A 21,976-nucleotide genomic window follows, 5' to 3' on the forward strand; every position below is an offset into this window, starting at 1 on the left:
CAATATTGAACGTATATCATTTCAGTAGTATATGTAAGAGTGTCTCATCAGCGTGTGTGAAAGTGTCTCAAAATTGAATGTAAAAACATTTCAGTAGTAAGTATACGACTGTCTCGTTAGCGTGTGTGAAAGTGTTTCATTATTTTTGGCCTAAACGGCCCCTCATAATTCCTCTACGGTTTATATACGTATGTAAAAGAAAATACTATTATGACTCTTAATCATATTATGATTCATCGCATTTCCAATCCTAAACAATATGTATTTTTGTGATTGGGTATTCCCGATATTTCGACAGCCAACCGCGTTTCGGTTTCGAGTGTCCGTAAGGACCATAGAACCTAGAACGGCATCTAGATTGGACCCCATGGCCCAAAGGGACGACCTCGCTGTAATTGGCTAGTTTGGCATCGTGAATATTAGCCATGGATACACAACGGTCGTCTGTCACAACCGTCATGGATGAACTTCAACAGGGCGTTTGAATTCTCTCTATTTACACCCCGTACATCTACATAAACGTTCAGATTTCAAATATAAAGTGCTTACCCTATGGCCACAAATGTTATAATTATGTACGGTTCCTTAGAAGTACCCTTATCTTTCGTATTGATCAATAAAAAGCATTTTAATCCGATCAGTGGCCATTTTCTCATAGAGTTATAATGTATCAGAGTGCAATACACCTTATGTCATATGGCGAAAATATGGACAAAATGGCCACAAATCAGATTAAAATGCTTTTTATTGAACAACATGGAAGATACGGGTATTTTGAGGGCCCGTAAAGAGTTGTAACATCAGTGGCCATAGGATAAGCACTTTATATTTGAAATTTGAACGTTAATGTAGATGTACGGACCAAGGGGCACAAGGTGCAAACACCAGGTTGAAGTTCATCCATTACTGTCATGATATGACAGTCATGTTTCAGGGCTACTTGAATATTAAACAGCCAAGCCAAGCCGAAACAGTACAATGACAATAACATACCAGAAGCTATAAAACAAATGTTTGATTGATTGATTGATTTTAATTATGTGATATACAATAAATACCAGCACCTAACACACAAGCAAATTATAATAAAACATTATCTCCAGTGTGTGTGGTCCTCATAGTCATATACTACAAAAAAATAAATCTAAGTGAAAAGGCAACAGTAAACCCAGACCAAATATTATAATGATACAGATGAATAAATACTAATAAGACAATGTTTAAAATAATAAAAAAAAACGTATCTGAAACCAGCGGTTGCCTAAACAACCAACTAGCCAATAACAGCGCGCCCGGCCGTCCTTCCAGGCAATGGAATGTAAACATGGACCTTTCCCCAGCAAGCGAGAAGCTAACGGCTGCAGCCTGGGGGAAGGGGCGGGGCGGTCTGCAGACAGCAAGCTCTGCAGACAGGCCTGCAGAGCCAGCAGGACCGACATTACTGCCCCCTAGTGTTTCGGGGCTTTAGTAGAGCTGCCGAAGGAGGAAGTTTCAGCTCAACATCTGTTGTTGTTGTGCTACTCATCTACGAGACCTGAACGAAGTATGTTGTTGTTGTTGCTGAGTGATAGTTATGCTTAAAAGCAGCGCTGCACATCATTATGTCGGTGAGTGTTAAATCCTAGTAACTGAAACTGCTAAGCTTCATTTAAATGTCATTAGGAGTCGACAAATTATTGCAGTGTCTCAATATTACATTAGTATTAGCCATACAACGATATAGAGCCATGCTCGCATGGCTACGTTAGTGTATGTATTAAAGTAGGTAAAACACATAAGTTTAACTTGTATCTGGTAATGTTACACTACTCACTATATGTTAGATAGGCCTGCAGTGATGCACAAAGTAACCTATTGTATTGGTGAAGTATTCAGTAAAATAGTAATGCCACACTGTGAAAACACCCAACTATAAGTAAAAGTCCTGCATTCAAAACGTTATTCAAATAAAAAGTATGGTACCATGCCGAAATGTACTCTTATAAAAAGTTAAAGTAATTTACTTTGTGCAGTAAAATGCTCCTTCTCAATGTTTTGCTATTATACAGTATGAATTTTAATTCGTTTTGTTGCATTTTACAGCCAAATGTTTAATTTTAGCTCATTTTAACTACTTGAATACCATCAGTCGTGGACAACAGCTTTACTTTGCAATTTTAATAAATAATTGTATTTCCTATAAAGTTAACAATACTAAAATCAGGGGAAAGGGGAGTTGGAACAATGTGGCATCAGGCCGAATTCAATCAAATCAATCATGAACTGCAGGTGCTTTTCTCTACCTATAAGCACAGCAGGGCTCCATCCCACTAATTGGGGAGGACACTTGTGTGTGTGGTGACTGGTCACTGTCCTGTTGTCCTTAAAGTGCTGTATTCATTTCACTTATTATATATTTAATTTACTAAAACAATCCTCAACACTTTATATACTGTTGGGTAATTTAATCTACAGTAATGCATCATATCATCATCTGTATAGTATTGCTGTACTGTCTAAATCATGTATGAAAAGAAATACTTAATCCTTCAGTTTATCACAATATCCTACTTAGTTACAGTACATTCAATTTTATAAGAGTGCCAAATCATGATACATGGAGGGAGGGAAGAGGGGGAAGGGAGGATGAAGGGGGAGAGATGTGTGTGTGTGTGTGTGTGTGTGTGTGTGTGTGTGTGTGTGTGTGTGTGTGTGTGTGAGAGAGATTGTTTTAAACCAGTGGGTTTAATAAAGTGTCTTCTCCTGTTGTAAGTTAAGCCACCGTGTAATGATTAGCTGTCTTAACTATTTTGATATGTTTGTGTCTGCAGCATATCATCCCGTCTCCACCCCATGCTTCCCCTGCTGCACCTCCACCCCATGCTCCCACCACTGCACCAGTGCTTCCACCGTGTCTCCAGCTGGCCAGTGCTTCCACCGTGTCTCCACCTGTGCCTCTGACCAGTGCTTCCACCGTGTCTCCACCTGTGCCTCTGACCAGTGCTTCCACCGTGTCTCCACCTGTGCCTCTGACCAGTGCTTCCACCGTGTCTCCACCTGTGCCTCTGACCAGTGCTTCCACCGTGTCTCCACCTGTGCCTCTGACCAGTGCTTCCACCGTGTCTCCAGCTACACCCATGTCTTCACCCCATGCTTGTGTGAGGAAAAAGCAGACTGTCACGTGTGAGCAGTGTGGTCTTTGTCTTGAAAGACGGAACTTAAAGGTACATCTGTCAAGGAAGCACCCTTACAAGACCAAGGAACCCACATTTCCACCCCATGCTCCCACTGTGGCTGCACCTCCACCCAAGTCTCCACCCCATGCGCCCACTGTGGTCCCACCTACACCTTTGTCTGAGACAACTGCTCGTGTGCGTAAAAAGCAGACTGTCACATGTGAGCAGTGTGGTCTTTGTCTTGAGAAAGGGAACTTAAAGGTACACCTGTCAAGGAAGCACCCTTACAAGACCAAGGAACCTCCACCCACATCTACACCCCATGCTCCCACCGTGACTGCACCTCCACCTGTGCCTCTGACCAGTGCTTCCACCGTGTCTCCAGCTGTTCATCTGACCAGTGCTTCCACCGTGTCTCCACCTGTTCATCTGACCAGTGCTTCCACCGTGTCTCCACCTGTTCCTCTGACCAGTGCTTCCACCGTGTCTCCAGCTGTTCATCTGACCAGTGCTTCCACCGTGTCTCCACCTGTTCCTCTGACCAATGCTTCCACCGTGTCTCCAGCTACACCTGTGCCTCCGACCACTGCTCGTGTGCGAGGACAAAAGAAGCAGATTGTCACGTGTGAGCAATGTGGGCTTGTAATGAACAGACGCAACCTAAGATTACACCTGAAAAGAAAGCACATGGACAACAAGAGGGTAATAACAGCTGAATGTCATCTGAGTTGTGAATGTGTTGATCCCCAAAATGGTGTTTTTGTGGTGCAAAAAACATTTACAGGATCCAGCACACCTATTCATGTCATTAAAAAAACCTTTGGCTCCGATCAACAGATAACATGTGAAATGGACATGTGCAAGAAAACTGCGTCTTTTGCACAAAGGAGCAACCTCTTCCCATTTGAGTGCCACCATCTGCAGTCCCTCACTTACTGCCCACCTGCCAGACCAGACACACCTACGCTTGGAGAGGATGCTTTGTCCAAAATGGTCCAGGAAAAGTGGTTTGGAGAGGAAACTAAACAAAAATGCATACAACGGCAAACAGATGCAAAGACAAATGGAGTGCCTCTTTCATGCTTAGTCAAGATTGGAGCACCTCCCACCAAAAGACTAATTTCTGTATATGAGCCCGGCATTTCTTACTATAGTAGGCTAGGTAGAGTGCTTGTAACATATAATGTTAAACGGAATGAATGGTGTTGCCCATGTGCAAAAGCTAGACAGTCTTGCATCCACAAAAGTATAGCAAAGTGGCATCTGTTTCAGGAGACTCCAGCTCTGTTTGAAAAGGTTACTTGTACTACAGACGATGCACTCAAGGAATGCTTTACAAATGGTGAAGAGGAAGTGGAGGAACATCAACTTGAACTTGAACAAGGGCTACAATACCCACCTGATGACCCTATGCTGTCCCGGATGGTGCACTACTTAATGAAGAAAAAGATACCTGCTGAACTTCCACCTGATGTGGCGTGTTCAAGAGATGACTTTGTGATGCACCTAGTTCCACATGAAACCATCTGCACTGAATGCACCGGCGATGCCCCGCTCAGTGAACCCCAGCTCATCACGTCAAAAGCTAGAATTGTCACTGTGACCAACATAATAGAAGGTATGTTTTTTTTTTTGTCTTTTTTCTTTTTCCTTTTTTCAAGCAACTTTTCTATAATTGTGACGAACCAGCCTCTCAATTACAGATTCCAAGTAACATCATTTGAGTTTTAATGATTAATGATGCTTACTGCAAACATGCATCATAGAAAATAGCAGCTGTTAACATAATTGAATACTTTTGTTAGGAGTGTCAACGTACTGCAAGTACTGCCATAGATGTGGCATGATCTTCCGCTACCAGGAGTGGTGTGATGGACTACATAATTTTGATGACCACACAGTGTTATCATTACATCTTTGTGTTTTCCTGAGAAACAGTCTCCAGGTATAAAGAATTACACAATACTGTAACAGTTTGCAATAAAAGACTCCGACCTGTAATAAGTATGATATAGCATTGTCTTTTTCTTTTAAAGACACACCATGCCATCGGAAGTGCTATCGAGGTGATGGAGAAGACATCCGGCAAAAGATTCCCATCAAAACAGAGAATTCTGAATGGCTACCTCCATTTCGAAGCGTTAACGGAGCACTCGTACACGTTTTCATGCATGACATGTGGTCACCACCCTGTGTGCGTTGTAATGGACCTTCACAAAAAGGGAGTCTTTAGTATGCCTGGTAAGCAAATAAATAAACTAAATATTGCCCTGAACTTTGCTGTAAATGATCACAGAAACACATCACTGTCAGTAAATTTTGGTATCAAATTTAGTTTAGCATTCTTGTAGCCATATTTGCCATGATCTACAGTACACTAGTACTGTTTCACAAACACTGGGTAGGGACACATTTGTGGGTCACGAAAACATTTTTATGTGTCCCCTACATTTTGTTGTTTCAAGGGGGGCAAAATAGCAAAACAAATCATGAATTTAAAACAAATTCAATTATTCTTTTTCAGTAATTTAATGAAGAAATAAAATAAATCAAAGACCATGAATTAAAAAATAAATGTTTAAGAATGAATGAAAATTATCCAATGTACAAGCTCTCAACATGGCGCATTGAGCTTAGTTTGGGTCCTGGGCAAACAGTTACAACAGTTTAGTAACCTGCAGATTGTAGTCCTACCAGACTTGTGAAAAGTATGAGAATATAGCTAATGAGCCCACTGACCTAGCATCATTCATAACAGTACAACATTTGCATTTGTTGACGTTCTGTTTATTTCGTAGTGAGCGACATTGAGCAACCGCCCGAGGATTACAAGGGGAAGGTTAATGCTGAAGACTTCTGGGAGTCTGTGACATTGGAAATGGTCAGTCGTGGGCTGGTGCCAAGTAAGTATGGTCTACATCCAGATTCTATTTCTAATGGTATTTATGCATGTGCTGCAATTGTTTTTACCATATTATGTACTAATATTATTGAAATGTTCCTGCAGGTGACAGGCACAACCCATTTGTGGTAAGGCCGAGCTACCATGAATGGGCACCGTGGATTGGCCCCAACACAAGAAATTCTGATGTGGTCCTCAACACAGAATATAAAAAGGTCCATAAACCAACTAACCCTAACGAAGCTGCAGAATTCAGTGTAACAGAGGAGCGACTGACGGATGAAATTCTAAAACTTAAGGTATTTGCACTCTGTCATGTTATTCATTATGTTTTTTGGGGGTTTTCTCCTTCTTGAATCCATCAGGGCTGTAATATTTTCTATTTAACATCATAGATGGACGCTGTGCGTCGTCTCTGCAGTGAGTGTGGCATAGATCCGAAGGGTTCCAGGATGGACCTAGTAGGGAGGCTCCGTCAGGAAATGCAGAACCGGTCAGCATATGACAAAATGTTTTCCAAAGTCTGGGGGGCTTCTGGTGAGTTTATTCATATTTGTGATTGCATCAGTTTTTTTTCCCGCTTCTACTGAAACTACTTACTCATCAGGTATAATCACTTTCTTTTGCCAGGTGGATGGGCAGTGATGACATGTCCTTGTGCTGTAGTGTACGGGGTTAAATTTAACATTAGAGCTGAGAGCCCAAGAGATTTTGCTGATCTGCTGCTATCAATGAAGCATTTCCCCAATGTGACCTTGTATGATTTTGCAAGAGGACTGGCAACACATACAAACCTCAGAGAAGAGCCGGAATCCTTGCCCTTCAGCCCTCACGAGGGCAGACTGTTGGATCCTAGTGATGAACACATCAACTTGGCCTCTGCAGGGGACGTGAAGGTCAGCTTGCCTTGGCTGACTACCAAAATGCCAGTGCCAGATGAAAATGGCCACCCAGTAACGGGGTCATCAGAGCATTACGCGCTTTATGACTGCTTTCATGAGGCAAACACGAAGGACAAGAGGGATATTTTGCGCAAGATAAACCTTGTTCATGAGTTATCTGGCTGGGTCAATAGCCAGTGTGCTGAGCAACTTTTCGGTGGAATGAGGAAGAACAATCACTTTCTAAATATGATGACTCCCTCAACCCATATATTTGTAATGCGGAACATTTTGCACATCTACAACAATCGACGCAATGGAGAACAGATTGACGGCATGAGGCAAAGTTTAGGGAGTGGACTGCAAATCCAGTTGAACGACAATGGGCAGGCAGTTTTGGGTGTGTACTTTCTTAGTATATATTGTAACAATCTTTTTAGTAAAAATCACATCCTGCAATTACCAACAGACCATTAATCCACTATATGGTCATTCTTGGCACTAAACAATTGTTTTGTAAATGCATACTGGTCAAATAAAATGTCTCATGAGCTCAACTGTTGTCTGTGCCACAGCATCAGCAGCCTCTATTGCTACAACAGCCCCCACAGAAGCAGCAACAGATGCCCATGCTATGACGACAGAAGCATCTGAAGCCCCTTCCCCTTCTGGAGGAGCCACTGTCCTCGGCACACCATCAGCCCATGCTGGGAACTTGTCTGCTGTTGCTGAAGGTATTGTAACGATGAAGTTATTGATTTTGGTTATCATGGATATCTGGTAAGGTTTCATAAGAAACATTCACCAACAAAAATACAGCAGAGACAGAAACAAAATATCACATGTTGAAACCGTTTGGTGTAGTAATACTAATACATGTTGGGCTTCTGACTGTTGCAGGAGCTGTTCAGGTATGTGATGAACACTGCTGTGGAATGAAGCATATTTACCACATCTGTGCAAAAACGGATTTCAATGGACCATTGACACGGGTAAATGTTTGTTGTTTTTTCCTTCTCATGGGTTTCATATGGACTGATGTGCATACATTATTAAACGTATTTCTTTTTTTCTTTTTTCTTTTTTTTCATATAATGGAATTCAAAAGTCTGTTTTCAATCACTATCTGTTTTTTTCCTTTATGCAAGTATTTAATTTTAAATTTTACAGCTTGATTATGTCTTGGATGACGCCAAATCATCCAGGGAATTAATTGGTCATCTGGGCAACACAGCTTTAAAAAGGCACGACTTCCTAGATCTTGGCTCATTTGACAAAGAAGCAGAGGCAACAGTTAGTACACTTCTAATAACACAAATATTTGCAAATAGTTTAGGAATGAATGTGTTAATACATTCTAAATAGATTTTCTTGTTTTACAGATCATCAACTGTTGTTTATCCTTGATCTCCAAGATTGCCGGGCAAAAGGTTTAGCATTTTTAAGTACAATTTCAATCATCAACACTACATATGTATATATATATATATATATATATATATATATATCTATATATATATATATATATATATATTAACCTAGATAATTGAAACTGTTCTGTTATTTACAGGGCAAGGATGTTCATGCTGTGGATGCCTATGTCGTAGCCACTTGGCCAGACCCTCTCAGGCTTGACCCGTCTCTGTCAATGCCGGTATGTTTTATTTTTTTATTTTTGTTTTAATAAAAAGTTCCACACCTGTATTGTGTATGGTTTTACTTTGTGTACACAAAAACAGCTCAGACTATGGTTGTGCATTTAGAAGTGTCTTCAGGTTGAAACTAAGCTTATTGTTGTCATGACTGTGATGCAGGCAGATGCAGCATTCAAAGACTGCATCCTTCTACCTGTATGCAGAGGACGACACTGGATACTAGGGGTAAGTTTTACGGCCATCATGCCAGAGTTCCTTTGTCGTATATACAGGTAGTTTGAGAAGAAAGAGGCCGCACAGCTCTTCAGGCACGATGCATACAAATTTATTTCAAACAACATTTCGACTTGACAGTCTTCCTGGCAGACTGTCACCAGTCGAAACGTTGGTTTGAAATAATTTTGTATGCATCGTGGATGAAGAGCTGTGCAGCCTCTTTTCATCTGCATTGCCAGCACGTCACAAACCTATTTGTACGTTTCTCCCTTTTGTGCTCTCCTTTGTTTGTAAACAGTTGTTTCATTATTTGCTCACACTGACAGATACTGCACATTTTCTTTTTTATATTTAAATGTAAGTGTCATGACAAATTTCTCTCCTTAAGTTGGGCCACTGTATAAGGTCTTTTTGCCAATATTTGTGAGTAGATTATGAGTACAATGTAAATACTTAGCAATTAAAACACAGGTAATGTTGTGGATCAAATGTCTTGGAGTGAAGCTGTATAAGTGAAGCTAATAAGTTCTCACACAACTATCCTTCTCCGTTCTCTGCACTGGCTCCCCGTAGCGGCTCGCATTCAGTTTAAAACCCTGGTGCTAGCCTATAGGGCAGTGAAAGGAACAGCTCCTTCTTACCTCCGGGTTTTGGTCAATGCCCACACCCCTGCCCGACCACTCCGGTCTGCCACCTCGGGGCGACTGACTCCCCCCCCACTCAACGGTCCTTCTGGTCGATCGACACGGTCACGACTTCTTTCTGTTCTGGCCACACAGTGGTGGAATGAACTTCCCACTGATGTCAGGACAGCAGAGTCACTGCCCATCTTTCGCCGCAGGCTGAAAACCCATCTCTTCAGGAAACACTACCCTTCCTCTTTGCCTGGCCTACTTGTTGTTAACTAGTTGTAGGAACTATTGTTGTATTGGATCTATTAGCTCGTGCTCATTTGATTTGGCTATTTTATCTCATGTGTTTATGAAAGTAGATAGCTGATATATTGCACTTTTACCTTAGCGCTAGGTATACTCTTGGTTGCTTGATTTTACAGGAAATGCACTTAAGACCTCTGGTGATTAGTAGTTTCGTTCCCTACCTATGTTGAATGCACTTATTGTAAGTCGCTTTGGATAAAAGCGTCTGCTAAATGACTGTAATGTAATGTAATGTAATGTAATGTATAATGTAAAGTTGAAGTACTCTCCACATGACAGATTTGTGCAGCAGTATTCCTAAAATGAATATTTTACAGGTACTGGCTCCTAAACTTAAGAGGATTCGCCTGCTTGATTCCTCCATGCCCAATGGCTATGGAGATATGTCGTGGTTGTCCTTGTGCAGGTTTCAAATATGGAAAAGACATGAATTGTTCTTTCATAAAATTAGGGCTGCTCAACTAGTCTCATCGTGATATGGCCTACTGCAATTTCTCAAATGTGAAAAATGCGTCAAAATACCATTTTAAGATTAAATTGTATCGTGCTGGAGAGACATCTTGGTCAATCATATCGCAATTTCGGTCAAAATAATCCCAATAAATATTATTTTCCTTAAATTGTTCAACCATAATACAGAAATGTATTTTCCCTAAATTGTTCAGCCCTAATACAGAAAATTTATAAACTATTATTTGGCATGTTATTGTGCATGGTCAATATGCATATGCATGGACTTGCATATGCAATATGCATGGACTTATATGTTTGGAACCATTCAGTGTTCCTAGTGGAGTTTAAAAAAAAAAAAAAAAAACACTGTTGAATGTTGCTTCTGCTGTGTTCTAAAGAAGCCCTCAGTGACTGTGGTGCATGTATTATCTTTCTGGTGATGTGTTTCTGGTGATGACAGTTAATTCAAACGGGAATTGTGATATTATATTCGCTGTTTCAAATGTCTTTAGTGGTCCTATTTCAGCATGCTATTCTTTTTGTCTTTTGAAGCACAATAGCATACCAGCTGATTCCTGGAAACTGGGAAGCTGTTCGCAACAAGGTGAGAGAAATGTTAGATTTTTATATGCCTTGTAAAATGTGCTATCTATTTGAATATTAGACATATAATTTCCTTAAATATATTTACATATAATTGATAACTTTTTAATAACTTCTGGTATTTTCATCAGAATGTTCCAGCACAAGCAGCAGGCAGCGTTGACTGTGGTGTGTTCATGTTAATGGTAAGTTATACTGTAAATCCATATCCCGCCTCCAGATGGTTCAGAATTCCGCAGCCAGACTACTCACAAACATCAACAAACGTGACCATATCACCCCCATCCTAGCAGCCCTGCATTGGCTGCCAGTGACTTGCAGAATAACTTACAGATTAAAATTTTAGTGATTACCGCTTTACATGGTCTTGCCCCTAGCTACAGTATATTGTGGACTTCTTGTTTCCTCACAATCCAACTCGCAGCCTCAGATCCTCAAGTAGGACCCTCCCGTCACTTGCCTTGTAACCCGGGGTGATGGGGCCTGTCTCAGATTAGTAGAGTCATTGTCCACTTTTAAATCGCTTTTAAAAACCCATTTGTATGTTAAGTGCTATTCCTAAGTATTGCTATTTTTTTGTATTGTTTTTTGTCTCATTGGATGTCCTGCTTTTTCTTTATTCTTTCTTTTATTCTGCTTGTGTTTTGATATATTATTTTTGATTGTCTGTAAAGCACCTTGGAACCATGTTCAGAAAAGCGCTATCTAAATTAATTCATTATAAATGAACAAGTGATGGGAATGTGCACCTCGGCATCAACACTTGTAATCAACTACTACGTTCTCTAACATGAATAGGATGTAATCAGTTGTTTATAATGTGTTACAGTATGCACTGTACATGGCAATGGATTGGTCCGACTCCTTTGACTTCACTTGGGTGAGTGCTTAAAGGTCTAAAATTGTTAATAAATATTTCAGGATAGAAAGTGCAGTGACTTACACATCTGTCTTTATCTACTAGCATGATATGCCAGATCTAAGGAGGTGGTGGTGCCAGCTTTTGTTGGACAATATGGAACACCAAAGGTATGAACAAGGTTATTCTTTTCAGGCCTGCGTTCGATTCTAAAAATGTCTTCTGAACGCCAACAGTTTTCTAAAGATGTTTTTATCGCTGTTTCTCAATATTTTTCATGTCAAGGAGCCTCAAAATTATGTGTAATTTGGCCGCCAGACCCCCCTGTTTCAGTGACCCATCCAAAAGTAGACACTTGAGTTAAAAATGTATGCCCTGAAAGAATATTCATAGATTTGCACACATTTCCTCGAATTTTCAATAGATAAAGCATAAAATAATGGCTAAAGTGGATAAACGTTACGGTCTCAAAATGCATTTTAGTCCTGAATGGATTAAGTTGGTAACGATGATTGTTTGAGTTTTCTGACATCTATTAATGTTTTTTTTTAGGTCAAGGAAGAGGAAATGTGAAGATGTGGTGATGGACAAACGACAATGGTTAGTGTATTCCCAAAGACGCATAATTTAGAACCAATATGAGTTTTGTATTTGTATTGTGTCCTATTGCCTTTCAGAAAGTGATTGTTCAGTGTTCATACAGTAAGAGTAATGTTTTAGTGCTACCTCTGTCTGCATCAGGAGGATTTTTCACTGTAATATATACATTTAACACCTTTTAACCACTTACACCCCAGCATTGGTATAGTGAGGAAAGCTTCCACTGACAATAGCAGACTGACAAGCTCACAACTTGACGCGTTGCGTTGTGAGCTTATCGAGCGTTTATTGTCAATGGAAGCTTTCTCCACAATAACAGAAAAGACACGCTTTGAGCCCTGGGGGACTCCAGATACACATATGGGGTTCAAGTGGTTAAAGGACAAGACCTCTATTCTAGAGGTTTGGGTTGATTTCCTACCTTGTTATGATCCAACTAGTTCATCCCATGACTTATTTCGCTCCATTGTGCAGTTTATTAGAAAAATAAGAAATAAATAAATAATTGGCTCCATAGACTCCCATTCTAACAGGAGGACAGATCTCAAATTCACTCTTGTAGCACATAAATGAATACAAACAAAACTGATTCTTTTTTGTTTTTAGAAATAAATCTTGTAAGATTGATTTTTAAAGGTTCTATTTTGGTACTATTTTGTGTGGAAGTACACTTAAGCTGTACTGTGATGATTGATTAGCTGGTCTCTGGAGCCAACACAGCAGACTTGAGAGACCAGCTAACTTGAGAGACCAGAAGCTCTGGGTGTCCCTACGCCGCCTACTTGCTCTTCTTTCCACACAAAATCGTAACTGTAACAAAGTACAAGATTTATTTATAGAAACAAAAACAGACGTTAGTTTCCTGATGACATATTGTCAGAATCAGCTTTGTTTGCGTTCATTTATGTGCTACCAGAGTGACTTTGAGATCTGTCCTCCTGTTAGAATGGGAGTCTTTGGAGCCAATTATTTATTTATTTCTTATTTTTCTATTAAACTGCACAATGGAGCGAAATAAGTCATGGGATGAACTAGTTGGATCATAACAAGGTAAAATGTTTGATTTTCACATTTATGCAGGAAGAGAAGAAGGGTGCAAGAATTTGTGCAGCACATGGCCAATATGCAGTCGTCTATTGCTGGTATTGAAGAGGTATGTAATTTATTTTTCGATTAATTTAGTTGTGGCCTGGGCCACAGGTTAAGCCTTGTAATGCAAGCCTTGCAGCGTCGCAGGTTCGAGTCCCGACCCTGACAACCTTTGCATGTCAACCCCCCCCCCCCCCATCTCCCCGTTTCCTGTCAACCTACTATATATCTATCAACCGAGGCTGAAAAAGCCCCAAAATTAAAAATGAATAAAATAATTGTATGTTGGGGAATATTGATATTAATTGGAAACATCCAGGAATTCATTAATAACAATTCAGGTATTGCCTTTAATTACATTTGGCTTTATAGTTGCAAAGTAAAAAAAATAAAAGCTTAAATCTGATTTGTTTCAGTTGTCGCCTGAGATCCTGGACAACATCCTGGCTGAGGTGGTCCTTGCGGAGGGAGACGCAGCCTTTCTGAAGTTGTCCCTGGTGTGCTCCACCTTCCGAGCAGTTGTGGGAACACATTATTTCCGCAAAAAATGCCACTTTATGTGGCTTGACAGTAAGTTTTCTTCTTTCTTTTTTCCCCTTTTTTTATAGATGTTTATGGAGAAATACACTCAGTTTTGCTATTATTTGTTTACACACAATATAAACCAAGGATTATATATTTCAAGAGTGAAAGATCACAGTAAAAACCTTAAATATTCTTCCTCCACACTGGGAGAAAAACAGCATCTGAAAGTTTGATGGGAGGCATTTTTGCAGTAACCACTTTTCCATTGCATCTTATGAGCTGTGGGTTCATTTGGTGTCAGTCTGCGCACGCACACTGATTCTTCACTGATTCGTCACTGTGACGTCGTCAGGAAACCCATCTATGTACTGTAACTCCAAGTCAATCACACTTGTGTGTTTTTGTATAAAATAAATTAGTAATCAACTTATTCCCTGTTCTTCTACAGGTGTGGGAAATTGGAGTCAATTCAGTGCATCCTACAGAGAGGAGTACTACCGCATGTATACACTGAGTGTATGCATGCAATGCGGCAGCATTTTCAAAAACATGCCAGGTATGAACTTATTCTTGGAAATGTGATGACTATTCTTTCAGTTATTGCTACCCTGGCAGTGAAAGCAGTTTGCTATAAAGGAAATACATAAACATTGCAAAGACAGTGTGTGTTTTACTGGGGGTGTATTTTGAAATACAAGAAACATACACAAATTGAAGTGTCTGGGCAGAACACTGACCAGAGTCTGGGTTTATATACACTAATGCTTTCCTCAAAGTGGTAATCAATAGAAAATAGAGGGGCCTTCTAACATGGCCTATGTTTTTTTTTTGTTTTTTTTAAACCCACAGGGTATGTTGGAAGAGGAAGACGAGGGATTCTGCAGGGAGTCTACGATTCCGACAACTCCCATGCTGGTTATTGCGACCAGTTCTGCCAGGCTGTTGGACAGACGTTGGAGTGACCTTGGGGTCTCAGTCCCTGGTTCACCTTTACTGTCAACTGAGACTGTACAAATGGAACCAAATGGAAAGCTCAGAGTTATAGACCTGTATGGTCTATTTGGGTCAAAATGTATTTTTTAGTTTTCACTTAATAAAAGTTGCAATAAGTAACAAGAAAAATGTTTCAGTCCCATTTCCAAAACCCTTTATACCACCAAAGCCTCTAATAAAAAGAAAGATAAAGAAAAAAAGTTGCAATAAGCTTATGAAGATGCTATGTTGTATGAATAAAAGTCATGTATTCAAAATGTTACTTGATAGAAAAGTACTATTAGCTTCATGTTGTGAGCTTACCTTATAGATCGGCTAATTTAAAATACCCTGTGTGTAAAACAGGTATTGTACGTTTTAAATCTGTTAAGCTGGTAAAATGTAGTGGAGTGAAAAGAACAATATGTAGCAGAGTCAATAGTAGCCTATATAAAGTAGGCCTATTGAAAAATGGAAATGCCAAGTAAAGTAGTACCTCAGTTCTTGAGATGTGCTTTGTTACTTTTTACACCACTAGTTCCAACTACTGTATCTGGGGACCCCCTGGAGCCCACTTAATGATTCCTGGTGGTCCCTCCCTACCCAGGATCCCAGTTTGAGAATCACTGGTTTATTGCACAAGTGTTCATTTGAAGATCATGCCATGCAGAACATTTGCATCAGCTACTTTGTACTCTTAACGAATCTCACAGTATACTGAACCGGGCTGTGATGTGGCCCGGAACATCCAGATGATGACAATATCATGGTGTTTCTGTGAGCCTCGATGTCAACAAATTTGAATTATAAATAAAATCTCTTGTGTACCATTTGTTTGTTTTATTATACTAGCCTGCTTGCATATACATAATATATGTACAGACTACAACTGTTTAATATGTTGGCTGTGTTATTAAATAAAATCAAGTTCTATGTAGATTTCAAAACTAGGCTGCAACCAGGCTGAGTTGAGATTAAATCGGTACCCTGAGTGGTTCTCAACCTTTTGAGGCTGTAACCCCCAGTTCATATATTTGAACTGGGGACCCCCTCAAGCACTTGGAATTGTGGGAGTTAATGCATTACATTTTGTTTGGCTAGGTTCTATCCATATTTTATACTTTCTTATACTATTTGACAATTTGGCCAATGTCGACTATTTTTCAGTTTGTTACTTTTGATGCACTAGCCAAATGGTATTATTTGGTCATTCTTTTAATTATTTTTAGGCATTAAATTCTCTTGTCACTTCAGTGTCATCAAAAAAACGTGAAGACCCTCCTGGGGTCCTGACCCACAGGTTGAGAACCACTGGTGTAGGGTGTTAGATTATCATTTCATAAAACTAGAACAGAAGTACTGTCTTGCACAAAAATAACATATACAATGCTAGACTTTTCAAAGTTTCCTTGGGTGAGACGTACTGAAAAAGAGGCCCAAAATAATGTTTAGTGTTTGCCTGTCAGTGTGAGTGTACAGCTCTGGCATAAGTTGTGTCTAATACAACAAGAGATGTAGTAAATTATACCATTCTGACAGTTACACATGCATTAAATCCATTTTTATGACCTGTGTTCCCATTGCCCATGTTGCCATTTCATAATAGTATGATGCCAAATGACCAGTGAGAGAGGTTCACATGAAAATTAGAATCAAAATATAGCACAAATATATAACAGGACCTGTGATCACCAACATATCTGTAAAAGGACAGATGTGTCCGTGGCAAGACTTTGCCTCATCCGTGGCACATTTTTGTTTTTGTTTTAACTTTTTTCAGTTCTCATTTTGCTCATAAATCCCAATGGGGTCTTCCCGATGTTCCCTCAGCCCTATGTACCCTCACACCTATGTTCCTTCCATGGGAGCGTACTCAAGTTCCCTCAACCCTATGTTCCCTCAGCCCTATGTTCCCTCAGCCCTATGTTCCCTCATCCCAAAACAGACCCTATGTTCCCTCAGCCCTATGTTCCCTCAGCCTTATGCTCCATCAGCCCTATGTAATATTCTAATGTTTTGTCTTGTCTGTCTGTCTGTTTGTTATAAGATATTTATAGCAAGATATATAAAAAAAATCCATGTATTTTTGCCAAGAGGGGGCATGGCAATGGGCATAGCATGTCACAAAAAGTACATTTATGATAAGGATGGATTTATGCATAACTTTGTGTGAGTTTGTCATAGGCTAAGGAAGAACTGATTCCTTAGCCTATGACAAACTCACACAAAGTTATGCATAAATCCATCCTTCTCTTTTTGAGATGTCATAAATGTACTTTTTGTGACACGCCATGCCCATATATACATATATACACTGTATATATACACTGTATATATATATATATATATATATATATATATATATATATATATATATATATATATATATATATATATATATATATATATATATATATACACACACACACACACACACACACACACACACACACACACACACACACACACACACACACACACACACACACACACACACACACACACACACACACACACACACTGTAAAATCTGATTTCATGTAATGGTAGACCTTACTTAAAAGAAAGAGTACTCTTTACTCATTTCGGCTTAATTTGTTGACTCTACTAGATGAAATCTAGTAGAGTCAACTTTCTGGTGAGGAAAGTAATTAAACTTCGTCTTTTCAGTAACCCTTACTTAACATTATAAAGTGAGGAGGATTTGTAAGTAAACTAATGTCTTTTCAGTAATCTTTACTTAACATTATAAGTGAGGATGACTTTTAGTGTTTTATTAAACTTATGTCTTTTCAGTAATCCTTACTAAACATTATAAGTGAGGAGATTTGTATTAAACTAATGTCTTTTCAGTAACCTTTACTTAACATTATAAGTGAGGAGGATTTGTTATTAAACTAATGTTTTTTCAGTAATCCTTACTTAACATTATAAGTGAGGATAATTTTGGTGTTTGTATTTATCTATTTATATGCATAATATAACATATACGTATATGTATATGTACATGTGACACTGATAAAGCTCAAAGGTCAGCAAAAAGACTGCAAAGGTCAACCCTGGTTATGTCGAATGGTGGGTTACATCAATAGTCTACAACTTTTCAATAAGAAGTTATAGATTTTTGAAATAGTTCAAAGTTAAGCTTTTCTCACATTTTTCAAAAATATTTTTTTTAAATTAAAAAACACGTTTTCAGACTCAGAAGAGGACGCTGAATCGAATGGGCTAGGTCTCGATTTTGTATGACCCTTAGAAAGTGGTTTAAACAAGCGTTAAAGTTTAGTAAACTTGAAGCTTTTTTCACAAACATATTATTATTTTATTTTGACCCTTCCACCCTCTTATTTATATGATATTGAGTCGAATGGTAGGTTACATCAATAGTCTAGAATTGTTTAATAAGAAGTTATAGATTTTTGAAATAGTTAAAGGTTTAGCTTTTCTCACATTTTTAAAAAATATTTTATTTTTAAATTAAAAAACACCTTTTCAGACTAAAAAAAAGACGCTGAATTGAATGGGATAGGTCTCGATTTTCTAGGACCTTGGGAAATACAAACGGTCACCAAAAAGATTGGACGTTGACTTTTGTATAAAAAACTGATTTTGTTGAGCACAAAATCTGTAACTAATCGCTCCAGATATTTTTTTTAAATCCGAAACTTCTCTCAATCCATATTGAGAGCAAGCCGGATTTTTTGGCACCGGCCCTGATTTTTTTTGACACTGATAAAGCTCAAAGGTCAGCGAAAAGACTGCAAAGGTCAACCCTCGTTAAATTTTTAGAAATTGTATTTTTCTTCGAGACTCTGGCTTTAGACTAATGTGATGGCGCTGATTCCAAATATGCAAGTTTCTTTTTTCTCGGACAACAGGAAGTGCCTCAAAAGGCCACTACCTGGTTGGTTTTAGGGTGTTCCAAGCCTGTGATCACTCCGATATTTTTTTTTTCCAAATCTACACGTAAAATAATGCTAAAATTTGAAATAATCAAACCCTAATATCAAATCATGATTTAATTATCCCTTAATTGGCTATGGTTACGGCTTCGCTATCTTGCTCAATATCTCGAATACGATAAGGACTTAGGGTCCACTTTTTGGATATGTTGTAGAGCTGGCTGAGACGCACATGTGGATGTCTTGTTTGTCCCGTTACGACACATTTCTATTTCTGACTTTGTCCTTTGATATGGTCTTAAGATATAAGACTCTATGTGCCTTCTGAAAGTGTAGGAGGTCAACTTAGGAGTGTCGTACCGGGACAAACAAGACATCCACGCGTGCGCCTTGGCAAGCTGTACAACATATCCGAAAGGTGGATTCTAAAAATGCATCGATTTCGAGATATATCACTTTATTGCGCGTAATAACTTGACATTTGACCCTAGCCAATTAAGGAGAATGGTAAGGCCGTGTGCGAGAAGAGTTATATGGGCGCGTTCGGGGCGACGCGCTGACCCAGAAACAGGTGTCCAATTTTGTTTTTACTCCTTTCAAACAGTTTTTCACTATTATATCGGCCCCTAGGGGGCGCTGAAACAATCGGACAACGTATTATTGATCAGCTCTTCACCCCGGACGCGTCCATATAACTTTCCTCACACACAAACATGTGGTTCTGAAAATTAGGGTTATTGGGCTTCTTGAATAATTTGGCCACTAGGGGGCGCTGACACAATCGGACAACAGATTATTTATCAGCTCTTCAGCCCGGACGCGCCCATATAACTTTCCTCACACAGGGACATACGGTATGTATTTTTAATATTTTTTGGGAAAATTAAAAAAATAAAATACAATAAAAAATGTAAATAAAATAAATGAAAAAAGTAATCGGAAAAACACGGCCCCCTCACACATTAGGAGGGCAGGATGAGTCACCAGAACCAAGGACGGGTGTTTTTGATTAATCTAACATGGTTAAAATGGAGTTTGAAGTTACAATGGGTTTGTATAGGAAAGGGGCGTGTCTGATAAAATGAATATCAAATATCTAAATAATGAATCAAGCAACTTAAAAACTGTCTGGGGGGTTCACAAAGGCCTGAGTAGATGATAAAATGACAGAAAGTTTTTTTGAAAGTGAAATATCCCTTTAAGTGTATTTATTTTTGGACATCACTTTACACAAGTGTATTCTAACATCACGTTTTGTGTGTGTGTGTGTGTGTGTGTGTGTGTGTGTGTGTGTGTGTGTGTGTGTGTGTGTGTGTGTGTGTGTATATATATATATATATATATATATATATATATATATATATATATATACATAGATATATATATATATATGGTCAGCATCATGGTCAGTAACATGTCAGCATCATGGTCAGAATCAAGGTCAGTATTATGTCAGTATCACGGTCAGCATTACGGTCAGTATCACGATCTGTATCATGTCAGTATCATGTCAGCATCATGGTCAGTATCATGGTCAGAATAATGGTCAGTATCATGGTCAGCATGATGGTCAGAATAATGGTCAGCATGATGGTCAGAATAATGGTCAGAATAATGGTCAGAATAATGGTCAGAATCATGGTCAGCATCATGGTCAGTATCATGTCAGTATCATGGTCAGTATCATGGTCAGCATCATGGTCAGTATCATGTCAGTATCATGGTCAGTATCATGGTCAGTATCATGGTCAGTATCATGTCAGTATCATGGTCAGTATCATGTCAGTATCATGGTCAGTATCATGTCAGTATCATGTCAGTATCACGGTCAGCATTACGGTCAGTATCACGATCAGTATCATGTCAGTATCATGTCAGCATCATGGTCAGTATCATGGTCAGTATCATGGTCAGTATCATGGTCAGAATAATGGTCAGTATCATGGTCAGCATGATGGTCAGAATAATGGTCAGCATGATGGTCAGTATCATGGTCAGCATGATGGTCAGAATAATGGTCAGCATGATGGTCAGCATAATGGTCAGAATAATGGTCAGAATAATGGTCAGTATCATGTCAGTATCATGGTCAGTATCATGGTCAGTATCATGGTCAGTATCATGTCAGTATCATGGTCAGTATCATGGTCAGTATCATGGTCAGTATCATGGTCAGTATCATGTCAGTATCACGGTCAGCATTACGGTCAGTATCACGATCAGTATCATGTCAGTATCATGTCAGCATCATGGTCAGTATCATGGTCAGCATGATGGTCAGAATAATGGTCAGAATAATGGTCAGCATGATGGTCAGAATAATGGTCAGAATCATTGTCAGTATCATGGTCAGTATCATGTCAGTATCATGGTCAGTATCATGTCAGTATCATGTCAGCATCATGGTCAGTATCATGGTCAGTATCATGGTCAGTATCATGTCAGTATCATGGTCAGTATCATGTCAGTATCATGGTCAGTATCATGTCAGTATCATGTCAGTATCATGGTCAGTATCATGTCAGCATCATGGTCAGTATCATGGTCAGTATCATGGTCAGTATCATGGTCAGTATCAGTATCATGGTCAGTGCCATGGTCAGTACCATGGTCGGTAGCAGTACAATGGTCTGTACCATGGTCAGTATCAGTATCATGGTCAGTATCAGTATCATGGTCAGTATCAGTATCATAGTCAGTATCATGGTCAGTACCATGGTCAGTATCAGTAACATGGTATAAGTATATAAACATAAAGTATAACGGATAAAAATTAGATCTACAAATCATGCTGATGGAACTGGCGTTGTAATTAGATCTACAAATCATGAGGATGGACTGATAAGTATAATATAAGTATATAAACATTAAAAAAAAAGATCTACAAATCATGCTGATGGAACTGGCGTTGTAATTAGAGGAACTGGCGTTGTAATTCGATCTACAAATCATGAGGATGGACTGATAAGTATAATATACATAAACAAATCATGAGGGTGGACTTAATTTTAATTTTATACAGTCTATGTGGCATGGACTGAAAAGTATAATATGTGAGGATGTTCCCTATACACTGTTGCCACTAGGAGGAGTAGGGAGGTGGCTTGTGTCTGCAGACCTGTCTGCAGACACAGGATCTGCAGACCTGTCATCCAAGGTTGCAGCCGTTACTACTTGCAGCAAGCGGACCCTGTGATCGTGATGCCGTGAGGATGACGTCACGGACC

General features: G+C 39.2%; 2 protein-coding genes across 2 annotated transcripts; both read left to right on the top strand.

The window, feature by feature from the left end:
• Positions 1 to 1,601: 1,601 nt before the first annotated feature.
• On the top strand, positions 1,602 to 8,816 carry LOC311033955 (uncharacterized protein; the record flags this gene model as incomplete). Its single annotated transcript, XM_084041693.1, has 13 exons — positions 1,602 to 1,607; positions 2,811 to 3,857; positions 5,192 to 5,396; positions 5,954 to 6,058; positions 6,163 to 6,356; positions 6,453 to 6,594; positions 6,688 to 7,338; positions 7,514 to 7,672; positions 7,839 to 7,930; positions 8,109 to 8,231; positions 8,321 to 8,368; positions 8,509 to 8,592; positions 8,757 to 8,816. The coding sequence occupies 13 exons, from the start codon at positions 1,602 to 1,604 to the stop codon at positions 8,814 to 8,816; spliced, it is 2,916 nt and encodes a 971-aa protein (XP_083897819.1).
• Positions 8,817 to 10,717: 1,901 nt separating this feature from the next.
• On the top strand, positions 10,718 to 15,463 carry LOC311065468 (uncharacterized protein). Its single transcript, XM_084085832.1, has 9 exons — positions 10,718 to 10,804; positions 10,935 to 10,988; positions 11,633 to 11,683; positions 11,768 to 11,832; positions 12,215 to 12,262; positions 13,343 to 13,415; positions 13,768 to 13,921; positions 14,325 to 14,432; positions 14,726 to 15,463. Exons 2-9 carry the CDS (start codon positions 10,980 to 10,982, stop codon positions 14,836 to 14,838), a joined length of 621 nt encoding a protein of 206 aa, XP_083941958.1. The 5' UTR covers positions 10,718 to 10,804; positions 10,935 to 10,979; the 3' UTR covers positions 14,839 to 15,463.
• Positions 15,464 to 21,976: the final 6,513 nt, after the last annotated feature.

The sequence above is a fragment of the Gymnoscopelus microlampas genome (genome assembly GCF_963454915.1).
Source record: "Gymnoscopelus microlampas genome assembly, chromosome: 18".
NCBI classification, from domain to species: domain Eukaryota; kingdom Metazoa; phylum Chordata; class Actinopteri; order Myctophiformes; family Myctophidae; genus Gymnoscopelus; species Gymnoscopelus microlampas.

What these genes read in the sequence shown, in the direction of transcription:
- LOC311065468 (XM_084085832.1), top strand. An exon ending in ACTCCTTTGACTTCACTTGG is followed by an intron (nt 11,684 to 11,767) that starts GTGAGTGCTTAA and finishes TTTATCTACTAG; the next exon opens with CATGATATGCCAGATCTAAG. An exon ending in GACAATATGGAACACCAAAG is followed by an intron (nt 11,833 to 12,214) that starts GTATGAACAAGG and finishes GTTTTTTTTTAG; the next exon opens with GTCAAGGAAGAGGAAATGTG.